Raw genomic sequence first — 12,537 nt, 5'->3', positions numbered from 1 at the left:
CAGCACAGCACACGCATGTTTTGCCCCTGAGCTGTAAATTATCTGTTGATGATCTACACCGTAGCATTCTGTCTCAAACTGATCTAAGGCCAGGAGAGTGCGGTTCATTTATCTTAGCAGCAGCCTTGCTAAAACAGTTTCAAACTGGCTACCAGCCAACTCCAGACACTACCGGGACAGGGCTATTGAATAGCTTATCAATCTGAACTAGAGGATATTATACAGTATCTACTGTAGCTGAAACGGATGTTGCATTCAAGGTATTGATTATGGACACTAATACAGAGTAATTGTATAGCCACAGTAGCTAATTTAAACCAGCATGTGGTGATGGGCCCTCTGCTAATATGGCTGCTGTTCAATACTCTATTATATACAATATCTATATATTTTTTATTATTATTCATGAAGTTGATTTGTTTGTCTGCCTACCCTTTTGGATTTCCCTAAAAAACCTATTGTGAATCTGTGGATCTCTGGTTAATTTCACTCAAATTCAAATGATCTCTTCTAAATGTTTGAAGCAGAGGTGTGCGCACGACTCCAAGTCGTCTCAACAACAGTAGTAAACTTCTTACCGGGTGCACGGTCGGGAAACGTAACTTTACAAGGAAGATTCTCAAAGAGAACACCAGCACTCACGGAACAGTCCTATAAAGGCTCTTTTTTATTTTACATTAAGGTTGGCATGGTATATGCTGCATCTTCTAAATGTTCCCATCTCTCTCTCTTTCTCTCTCTCTCTCTCTCTCTCTCTCTCTCTCTCTCTCTCCATCCAGGGTTGAGGAGCTGAGAGATTTGGGTGAGCTCTCCCCCCACTGGGACAACCTGAGGAAGGAGGTGATCTCACGTTACGGAGGAGTCATCAGCTCCTATCAGGAGACTCTGTCAGAGCTGGACAAGATTACTGGTATGAGTGTGCGTGTGTGTGCGTGTGTGCATTTGTGCGTGTGTTTGTGCCACTGTCTGTGTCTGCAGTCAGTAATGGAGCCGCTCTGTCCCCCACGTCTCCTGAGAGCCAGTTGACCTCAAACACATGCAGAGTTTTTTGGGCATCTTTGACATAGAACACAGACAGACGGGTACAATGGGTACAGAACATTGACACCAATGGATAGAATGAGTTAATGGGTATTGCATAAATGGGGGGACATCGTTCCCGAAGAGCATCGCACCGCACATGTGTGTGCGTGTTTATGTTCATAGCCAATAAGGGCCACAGGCCATAGGTCCTTAGCCAATCAGAGAGGGGAAAGGGTGACGTCATAACATGTATAGGTATATGTAAAGTCCACGAGATGGGCATAAACGGGCATATGTCCAATAAGCTTGAGGATTGGAGGATTGGTGAGCTTCACGTGACATTTCTGCCAACCAGACTATTAATTGGGACAAGTTTCATCAAGTTTCACCAGTAGTAAGTAGTAAGGTCAAGTAGTACTTCTAGTAACTATTAATCGACCAAATGGCTGTCTGTCCGGAACTTATATCCTTTATGTTTGGTGTGGTTTAAGTTTGAGGATTGGTCAAGCTTCACATTACATTTCGGCCATCCAGACTATAAATGTACGGGTAAAAGTAAGGACGGGTACGGACTAGACAAAAATAGCCAAACCACAAATATAGTATTGGGTTGTCAAATTCCCTTTTTTCCTAGAAGTCACATGATCAGATCAGAGACACCACATTTTCAAGAAGGAAAAAAAAACACTGAAAAAGTGACTGCACGCATATGCATCTTGTACAAAAACATTCAGCACGTGAGATTGCTGAAATGTTGTTGCATGTAGATGTTTCCAATGCCCTTGCTTTCACCCCATCTCCTAGCTGAGGCATCGTTGTTGGAGATTCGATTGTTCATTGTTCTGTTTTGTTCTGTATATGTAAATCATACTGGAAAACCTTTCTTCTTTTTCTGTCAAAACACATCACAGTTTGTCCTTGGATGCACACTGCAACATGTCGCCCCCTCCCCCCCCCCCCCCCTCCTTTCTTTTTTTCCTCATTTCACCAGTAGCTCGATTTTGGTACAGAAAAAAGGATACAGAGCCTGGCTATGGGATATGGAATTATTCTTTGGGGCGAAATATCCTACCTCCCAGAAAGAATAGCTTTCTTAGCTATGAAAATCTAAATTATGGTTTCTGTATTTCATTCAGAGTGGTGGCTGTCAGAAAGGCACTGAACACTGCATTGTGTCTGCCTTTGTATAGATATGAGCTAATGCGTGTGGCCTTAAACCTGTAAATAATAGATAGGTGGTACTGGAATGTGGTTGTAAGCAATAGAGAATGACATTGAGAGGAAGAGAGCCCCTGGGGAGCGTTCTTGTCGATGCTAAACTCAGAGAGGAGAAGCTTTGAGAAAGCTCCTCCTATCTCTTATCTGGCCCCATAGCAACATGTAGTTTGATTGGGTCTCAGAGACAAATATTGTATTTTACTCCACTACAATTATTTGAAAGCTTTAGTTACTACATACTTTGTAGATTTAGATGATTATTACAAAACATACATTAACCATTTCAGCCCTATTAACCGATTTAGTGCCATTCCCGAGATATCTCGCGAAATGTACTCGAGTATCTGTAGTGCCATTCCCGAGATATCTCGCGAAAAGTAATATATTACTGTAACGGCGGGTACATTACCGAGAAGAATGGCCGGAGGTCCGGAGACGAAATCCGTCGCTGATTTCGCATCATCACGGCTCCACGAGCACAAAATAGTCCCATCCATAACATTGAGGTGGACGGGGGATCTCATCTTTAATGTCCATTATCTCAAAACTACACTTTAGAAGCTAGGATGGAGGCAGATGCTCGCTTATGTTACACATGTATAAAAGCTCCCGGTCCGCCATTACACAACTCCACGTGGACAAGGATCGGTTCCGGCGCAGGACCCGATGACGTCAGACCGGAAGTGATTGCGCTGTGGACTTCTGGCCTTCAAAATAAGATAACGGTAGTGATGCCAGCCTGAAGGTGGCATCGTGGACTTTATAATCCGTTAATTTCAGGGGCACTAAATGAGTTAAACTTCGGCTATTTGAAAACATTTTAGAGACATAATGATAACTTGTGAAACTGGACATTCTGCTTAATGAGTTTTTGTACTTAAAGGCCCGCTGACACGCCCCGAAATTATAATAGTATGATACAGTAGGTCACCTGGTCTCTCTGAAAACGGTCTGAAATAGTCTGAAACTCATGTCACAGTATAATCTGCCCCTCGCCCCCCAACAACAGCTGACGATTACAGTAAGTAGTCTAAGTACAGTCAATTAATTTGATTGGCTTATACTTGCGCATTTCACAATTACATCGTAACATATTAACTAATATTTTAAGATTACTTTTTAAAGTGACAGTCCTACTTTAACAACTTGGGGGCCAAACTCGTTCAGTAACGAGATACGGCCACTGGAGGTCGCTGTGCCAAAACGAAGTTGTCTCGTCTCTCAACGAGACAAAGGGTTAACTTGGTTACGTGCAGCTGCATCCGTACTGTGTACTCTGTGAGAGACGCTGGTGCATATGTCATAACATGACGCGCACAGAAGCAAAATGGATCGTCTAGGCAAAGAACACCAGGGAAGCAGAGATCTGCCTGTTTTCACGGTGACACTTTACCGCGATGGTCGGTCCCGGTTTGGATTTTAGTTTCGCGAGCGTTTGTAAACAAATGGATTATCTTCCTCAATCGTCAGCGGACACTCACGTGCACACGCACGAAGCTTCCAAGGCTCTTCAAAATAAAGCGTAAGTGAGCGGCGGCACCAGCAACAGCTAGAAATGTTAGAAACCTTGGCTTCCGTTGTGTTAAGAAGAAACACAAAGCATCATCACAAGTGATCTTACGAAGTGAAAACTGTCTTTTCCAAATGAAATAAACATTTGAATACACACACGCAGGCACGCACACACACACACACACGCACGCACGCACGCACGCACGCACGCACGCACGCACGCACGCACGCACGCACGCACGCACGCACGCACGACACACACACACACACACACACACACACACACACACACACACTTCAAATGACAGATGTTAGGTGTCTCTATCAAATTATCGCTCTGTATCGTCAACCCGACTCAATAAATTGCTGCTAATAGAATTACTATTAGGAATAAAAGCACACCGACATCAAATACCCTCATGGCCAGGGCAGACCACTATTTGCTCTCTCTCTCTCTCTCTCTCTCTCTCTCTCTCTCTCTCTCTCTCAGTCTCTCTCTCTTTCATGTCCCCCTCTCTCCCCCCCCCTCAACATCGATATATTTCAGCCTGCGCTTCCCACAGCTGCAGGAACCTGATGGCAAGTGATTGATTTTACTCTGATTTCCTGGGCTCCCGTAATGAGATATTTGTCACTGCTGCTTTCCCCCGCGACCGGCTGATGAGGGATGATGGCAGTGGCAGCAACAGCGGTGGCAAGGGCGAAGGCTCCCGCTCTCCCTGCCGCTCTGCCCCGGGGGAGGGGGAGGAGGAAGCCAGGGGGAGCATGTTCCCAGGAGGAGGCTGGGAGTAGCAGGGGACAGGGGTGTCACACCAAATTCTGGGCCCTGGGTACAAGGATTCACTGCGGGTCCCCATTAATGTTCTTCATAGGGGGAGGGGGTTAAACCCATTTAGACTGGGCCACAGAACCCCATCTCGAAATATTTAGTTCCAGGGACCCCCCAGAAGCAAAATTTGAGTTACAAATGTTCGCATAAAAAATACATATATTCAAAGATTTTCACACATTTTCACGACTTTTCAAAAATAGCAGACCTACAAGCTCGCAGCGCGGCACTCGGTGCCACGCTGTGAGCTTGTATATCTGCTATTTTTAAAATATATCTTGGGCCCTAGTAACTCAGTCCCACTTTCCCCCCCCCTTGTGACGCCCCTGGGAGCGTGTTCCCAGGAGGAGGCTACGGAGTAGCAGGGGACCAGGCCTTGATGGTTCCCCACAAGCTCCTTCTTGTGGGCCAGATGCCTCGTGTGGCTGATACAGCTGGTCGTTAGACACCTATACGAACCGCGTATGGTTTACTAACCGCAACCGCGTTTTGCCAAGAGCCGCCCTTGGAAATGTGTACCGGCCTCATTCCCTGGTATAGTTTGAATATGGCGTATTATGTTACATAATTATACTTATAGTAGCCTAGTGTTATTGTAGCCCCAGCCAATAAACCGACCCGCAAACGCCCAGCCAATCGAGCTCAGCTCTATTGGCACAGTGGTTTGGGTGTTGGACTGGCGAGTGGGAGAGTGGTGTTCGATTCCCGCTCCTGCGCTTCACTACAATCTGGCGTTGTCGGCAGGATGAGGAGTGTGATATCCTTGCGTGAGGGACATGAGCGACGTCGTGTGCGGTGGTCCGCGGCGTGAAGTGTGAAGCGCGAGGACGCGCTTCAAAAGACTGAGGGGGTGATTGTAGCCCCAGCCAATAAACCGACCCGCAAACGCCCTGCCAATCGAGCTCACAGTGGTTTGGGTGTTGGACTGGCGAGTGGGAGAGTGGTGTTCGATTCCCGCTCCTGCGCTTCACTACATTATGAAGTATTTTTATTTGTTGTTTCCTACATTTTCTTTTAAATGTATTATTATTTCCAAACATAGCCGATCTACAACCAGCGCAAAGCTTGTAGATCTGCTATTTTCGATGACAGCGCCCCCACATAGGGCGGGTCTTGGCAAAACGCAGTTGCGGTTAGTAAACACGCCTACGAAGCCCCCAAAACCAAATCTCCACCCCCCCCCCCCCCCAAATCCAGCCCCATGCATTAGCTTTATGGGGCTGACAGGCGACAGGGCTAGCCGGGCAGGCCAAGCTGGTGGCGTGGATTAATTATTAATTCCTGATGAGATTAAAAGAAAGGTGTGAGATAGGGGGAGAGTAGAGTGCCAGTGGGAATGCATTAGGGAGCGGTGGCTAATAGAGAACAGGACAGAAGAGATAGATGAAGAGGAGCGATAGATGAAGATAAATGGTAGGGTAACTGTATCAAAGATATGAAATGGCAGTAAGAGGGTCCTCAGGTGGTAAAGGTCCTGCCCACCACCCCGGAGACTATAGGGGTTCAAATCCTCCACGGTGGCTGGGTGTTGGAGCAAACACAATTGGACGTGGGAAGGAACCCGGGCGGGGAAGGCAACGCCTGTCACCGCATTATGACCTCCTCCTCCTGGTTGGTCATGCTGTTCCAGAAGGGAACTAGTGAAGAAGTGTGCGTAGCTGCGTTATATCCTCCCTGTCCGGTGAAAAGAAGCAGCCTTGATAACATGTGTATCAAAGGAGACGTGGTTGCAAGAGACCAGAATACACAGTGAATCAGGAATCGGCAACTAAAGTGAGGGGGAAAGAAGAAACAGGATAAAGAATGGGCGGTAAGGAGGCTGTGTTGTGGCACGTGCACACATAGACATCAAGGGGGCTTGAGCCCCTGCCCTTTTATCCTTCTGTAAAAAAGTGCCCTCTCCAGACCGTGAATGCAGTTTTTATGGTGAAAGAAATGCAAATGTCCTCTTTCCATGTCATAGCTGAAGGCAGCATAGATAATTGCCTTCTCCAAACTCTCCTGAACTTGAATGCAGCATCTTATGTTGAAAGAATTGTCCTCTCTGCGTAGAAACCAAGCATAGAAAATAGCCGAGCTTGGAGGTCTGCTATTTTCTATATTTTCACCAAAAGGGCCCTTTAAGAAATTTCGGCCCCTGCCTCTCTAACATTCTCTGCACGTCCATGATGCAGAGCAGCAGAAGTGAGCGTCCTAAGTAGCTAAACATTGAAATGGATGTGCTTAAGAGAAGGACGGTCACACCACCAAATTCTTCAAGTCAAAGTGCAATGAGGAAATGAAATCAGATAAAGTGATAATAAAAGGTGTGCTTGGGGACGAAGGAAGAGAAAAGACCCTCGGGTGTCAAGTGAGAGGCGTCAGGGCATGAATAAACATGAAGGAAGACAGAGAGATGGAAAGCGATAGAGAGAGAGAGAGAGGGGGGAGATGGAGAGAGAGCGCAGTGAAAGAATAAGAACAGAAAGAGGAGGAGGAGACAGTCTGTCCCTGGAGAGGTGGAGGCAGAATCCCCTGTCCGTGCTCCAGGTCCAACAGTCGCTGTGTTTTTCCTTCTATCCATTTTTAATGAGACATGCTGACCCCGGCGCACACACACTCAGAGAAGCTCTAATAACTGTGTTCCGTTCATGAATTAATCATCCCCTTCCTCTCCCATTGTTTGCCAGCCCCCTCAAAATTAGCGGTGTGGACTGTAAATCCCGCCTAGGCGCGGTTTTGCGCTGAGAGGAGCGCTGAGAGGAGCGCCAGTCTGCCCGATCGGGCGCCGCGCCAGCTTGTCTTCACAGCGTTTACTGTCAATCACCCCTCATACTGACAGAGGTGACTGTGCAGAGCCCACAGCAACGTTAGAGAGAGGTGGTGTTGTGTCTCTGTTAAAAAGCAATGCAGGCTGCCTATAGACTGTGCATATCGTCAGTGTCGGGCAGAAACCTTGTATCTCCGTATTTCATCCTTTGATTTTAGAATAAAGGAATGCTCTGTTGCAGGGGTCTTCAACAGGGGGTCCGGGACCCCTAGGGGATCCTCAGAGTTACTACAGGGGGTCCTCCAAATCTTTGAATGATAAAAAGTTTTTTTCTCCTTTCTTTTATATTAACCACTTGAACCCTAGTGTGCATATTCTGAGAACTTTAGCCAAAAATAGCAGATCTACAAGCTCACAACGCCTCGCACTGCTTGTAGATCGTCTATTTTCGGCAAAGAGCTTTGGGGTAGAGGGGAAAAAAGAGCAGACTAAGTACAGAGTGAAAGGTCAAGTGTTGACGGTTCAAGTGGTTAAATATCTGAAAACATACACACTGATGATTGTGCTGTCAAACAATGAAATTATATGGAATCTATGTACAGGTTTTGGGGGTCCCTGCTTCATCTCTCTCTCAACTAAGGGGTCCTTGGCCTGAAAACGTTGAAGACCCCTGCCCTATTGTATACTTTGTCGTATGAAAGTGGCATGCAAAAGCTAAATTAGCAGATACGTAAGTTAAGTTTTAAGTTTGTACAGCAGATATGCCGTTTTTGAAAATCTATGACTAAAAGGTTTAAGTGGTTGTAAAGCGGTAAAGAGCTTGTGACTGTTAACTGCATTGGATCCATTAGAACAGTACTGTAAAGTAATGGTTTTGGACATGCGGTACCAGTAAGACTCCCTAATCGGGAGATAAGCGACCGTAGGTCACTTATCTCCACAAATAGGGCAAAAATGTGTTTTGCCAAAATCTTCCTGATCCATGTTGATGACATGAGTGTAGACATACTGTGTAGTGATTTTCGTGATTTTAGGGCAAAATCTGTAGGAGCAGTGTCCAAAAATGTGTTTTTAAAAATCGGCCTGGAGGTGGCGCTATATGGGAGAGATTCATGTTGATGGGATGAGTGTAGACATACTGTGTACCGATTTGCGTGATTTTAGGGCAAAAATTGTAGGAGCAGTGTCCAAAAATGTGTTTTGCAAGAATCGGCCTCATGGTGGCGCTAGAAGTGGGCCATGTGAGAAATGAGGGGTGGGGTCTCCGCGCCGGCAAGGCGGACGAATAGGTACCGGCCCCGGCTGTCCCGGTCGCTCCTAGCCGGAGTTACGGCATTTTATGTGAGCTGCAGTGTAGGGGGTCCTCCACTGGGGGCGCCACCACTTTTGCATCCGTTCTGGAGCACCAGGAGTGGGTGGTCCCCGGGAATTCCCCGTGAGCAGCCCCGTTGGGGTGGTCATTTGGTGAGTTTAGCACATTTGGTCATTTTTTACATCTGGGGGGTCCCTGGAGCTCCGGGGGTCCTTGGAGGTTGTAGTTTGGCAGGTAAGGAACGTGTGTGCAAAATTTGGCATGGATCGGGGCAACGGTTGCGGAGATATGAGCAGGGCAAGAGTGTGACGTGTGAGGTGTGACAGACAGACTGACGGACTGACTTACACTTTGTGCAGGGTTTGATAGTAAATGCGACCTACGGTCGCAATAAGGCATTTGCCTGACAGCAATAACATAGTGACGGGACTCGGAACATGTGTGCTCCTTTCTGAGGCTGGGTACTTTAAATCTGCTGTGGAAAATGCAAGTATGTATCAGAACAAAAACATAAACAGGCAGAGGACAGTGCTGAGAGATCAATCTCTGTCAGGTTATTACTGCCGACATCGAAAATAATGACATGTCACTGGTAATTGTAACAGCCCAGGTGTGCAGAGCCTGGTACAATGATTAAAGCCCCAGTTGCTCATATTTTGCTCATACTTTTTCTGCACTGTTGTCTTCCCTCCCTGCCTTTCTGTCACATCATAATAATGTGGATCAGTGCAGTGCACACAATTACTGTGGACATGGAAATTACACATTTCAACTGGTCCTCCAGCTCTCACGTGCCTGTAAAACCAGCCACGCTGTACAGTACCCTCCTGTTGTTTGATTAAAACAAGTACCCCGCTGTGGTACTGGGGCACCATCGCACACCGTGAAGGTTGCTAGCCACTGGCGGTCTGGCCGTGGCTGGCTGTCGTTGGTCTTGTTTGGTTCTCTCAGCTTGTCCTCGGGTGTCCTTGTCCAGGGAGGTGGATGAACAAATGTTTTACTGTAGCATACTGGTTGTTATTCCTCTGAAAGAATCAGTGAAGGAAGAACAAGCAAATGATGCTGAGAAAGTGAACAAGAAGACCAGATGTTCATCGTTGATGGTGGTGGTGTTAAGAATCATTCCAGAGCTGTCCCTCCCTTGTCTCACAACTACATTAAAGCTTTCCCATGTCTATTTCATAGTAGCAGTACAACACATACAACTGTACTTGTCTGCTCACTCATTTATTTTGTCTTGAACAAAACGACCCCAGAGAGCTGAGATGAAGAGATAGTAACCCTGTCTGCTTTTAGACAGCTGTTGGCCAATACCGCTGGCATCAAGCAACATACCACCTGGACAAACAGATGGGGATTTCATATGGCTAATTCGTCTAACCTACAGCGGTCAGTAAGCTCGATTAGCCCAGGTCCCCAGAGCCCCGCAGCCCATGGCGAACTCCCACAGAGTTTAGCCCACCTGACTTTATGAATGGCTTCGCCTTGCACAGAAAGACTGTGTCTTCTCAGACTCCTTCAATGTTAGCCTTGCTATCAATGTTGGGAGCAGTGAGGCAACAATGGCTCAGCCTTTATTTAGCTCTAGGGGTTAAGGTTAGCGGTTACGTTTTTCTTTTCTTTTTTTGTGAATGGTTACTTACATGAAAGTAATACTCACTAGTGAATGTCATTTAGGTGATTACTTTGATTTTAACCTACTGTACAAGGAAGAGGAAATAATCAGACGTGTTTTTATTATTTATCTAGTATTGCCTCGTCTTATCTCTTATTTGTTGAAGGTCATCCCAATGTGCAGAACTGAGCAACAGATGTTCTTCACTGAGGAACATGTGGCTTCATTACGTTTTCATTTTCACGCAGCTAAATGTTACATTGGTGGAAATAGTGCATTGTTTTCCTTGGCAGCACAAATGCATTGTGTTGGCACATTGCACGTGTTGGGCTTAATGTCTTTTCATTTGAACTGTGGATGAAGGTAGCACAATTACACAGAATTAATGCACCCTGCAATTTTATGTCCATACATGGTCTAGCATAATGCTTCAGACATGGACGCTTAAAGGGGTATTTTTTATTTTTACAGTTTGTTTAATACCACACAAAATTGTGGTATGGAAAAGTTTCAGATGGATATTTCCTTCTTATCTGTACCTTTTTCGGCCACCTACTGTTTACTCAAATTACCTATTTGCAAACATGAGTGTTTTTTTTTGTTATTGTTTATTGTTCTTAAAAGCTTAACCCCATTTCTGAGAGACTCACAGGCTTCATTTAAATATTTGAGATTTGTGCCGCTAACATGGGGTGTCAATGTGTGGTTTTGAGATTTATGGTAAGCCGCAAACAGACTCCACTTCGTTTAAAGAGGAAAGTTTTTAATTGGAAGTTTTTAACAAAGTGTGTGTGTGTGTGTGCGTGCGTGCGTGCGTGCGTGCGTGCATGCGTGCATAGTGCATAGTGCATGCGTGTGTGTGTTGAGGAGAAGAGGGTATAAAATCCTATGCTTAGAGGATTATGCTGCACATTACTGGATAGTTTGGATGGCTGATTGGATACACTCCTTTTCATACAGCATGTGTATTGAAGTGTGTGATGTGAGTGAACATGTCAGATATATACCTCTCTACCACATTAGCTCATAACTATTTCAAGCCTCACAGCCTTCTTTGAAGCTGCTGTCTGCAGCATGGATATGCTAAATGGGATGATGAGGGGGCATTTCAGATTTGTATAACAAACAACAAAAGTACTTTTCATAATGTTACATCATGTACCTTATTGGGAATCATTTAAAAACATTTTAGTCAAGTGTAGGTCTAGTCTCCGTATGCTGTATATTGTATTAGCCTCCTTTACACTCCTACTCCCTTTTGCAGATTTACTGTGAACCTTTTTACCTGAGGTGGATTTACCTCTTCTTTTTCTTTTTTTTTTTACATTTCTTTGTTGCACAAGCCGATCTAGAACACAGTACTTGCTGCTACTTTTTGTTGTACTGCGCCTCATGCTGGCATGTTATGTACACACACCTATATTATCCACCTGCATATGATGCAAAGATTCTAAACAGTACTCTATATACTTGATACCTCTCCTGGCTGGCCTGGAAGTTGCTGGAGTCTCACGGAAATTAGCGTCTTCTCCCGGACACCCGCGAGTGGCAGTAAAGCTCCCGCAAATGCCGACCGCTCCCGCAAATGCACATGCGGGAGAATAGCGGGATCCGGTCTAGAGGCACACATGAGCCGGATCTGCAACCCGCGATGCAATTTCTTTGTTCTCATTCGTCGTTGCACTTTGGCAAATGATTGATTGTCATTTGTTGTGGGAGATGTGAGCGTCTAAAAGTGAAAAGCCACTGGTCTCAGGTGCAGAGATTGAGAGAAAAAAAAAAGTATGTTCTACAAGTGCAAAGGTGGGGGGGCGGTGGGGGGGGGGGGGGGTCTAATCAGCTACAGACAGGTTTTTTGCGTGATGACTGCTCGTCTTGCTTAACACTTATGTTGCTATGATTTTTTCTCTTCAATGTCCCACGTTGCCATGGTTACCATAGACTTCCATGTAATTGCGCAATTGTGTAAAAAGTGCACGCCCATGCCTAGCTGATGCACCACGTGTGTGCACACTGTTCACAGCTTTCAAACAAAAAAATCCGCTTGGAAATCCAAAACCAGCAGTCCTGTGCAGTCAATAAGACAGTGAAGCCTCGGCAAAGGCAAAGACGAAAAATAAGACTGGCCAAAATACAGACATAATTGAAGACAACACCTAAACACACAAGAAGCTGTAACAGGCTATATTTCAGAGGGCCCTGGCAGGTGTCACTCAGGCGGCATCTCTCACCTGTGCATCAACGTCTAATGGCGGATTCATACTGCGGTCTCTGGTGCG

The 12,537-nt window shown here is 45.8% G+C and overlaps 1 protein-coding gene across 1 annotated transcript in view; it reads left to right on the top strand.

Moving 5' to 3' along the window:
* Positions 1-12,537, top strand: part of inpp4b (inositol polyphosphate-4-phosphatase type II B) — a gene marked incomplete at both ends in the record, with an annotated part of 343,288 nt that overhangs the window by 246,718 nt on the left and 84,033 nt on the right. The window contains one exon of the mRNA XM_080722305.1: positions 780-910. Within this exon, the coding sequence (XP_080578431.1) occupies positions 780-910 (131 nt within the window). The remainder of the gene's footprint in view (positions 1-779; positions 911-12,537) is intronic.

The sequence above is a fragment of the Nannobrachium achirus genome (genome assembly GCF_963921795.1).
Source record: "Nannobrachium achirus genome assembly, chromosome: 3".
NCBI classification, from domain to species: domain Eukaryota; kingdom Metazoa; phylum Chordata; class Actinopteri; order Myctophiformes; family Myctophidae; genus Nannobrachium; species Nannobrachium achirus.
Note: the sequence above shows the minus strand (reverse complement) of the source record. Positions and strands in the feature narration are given on the sequence as shown.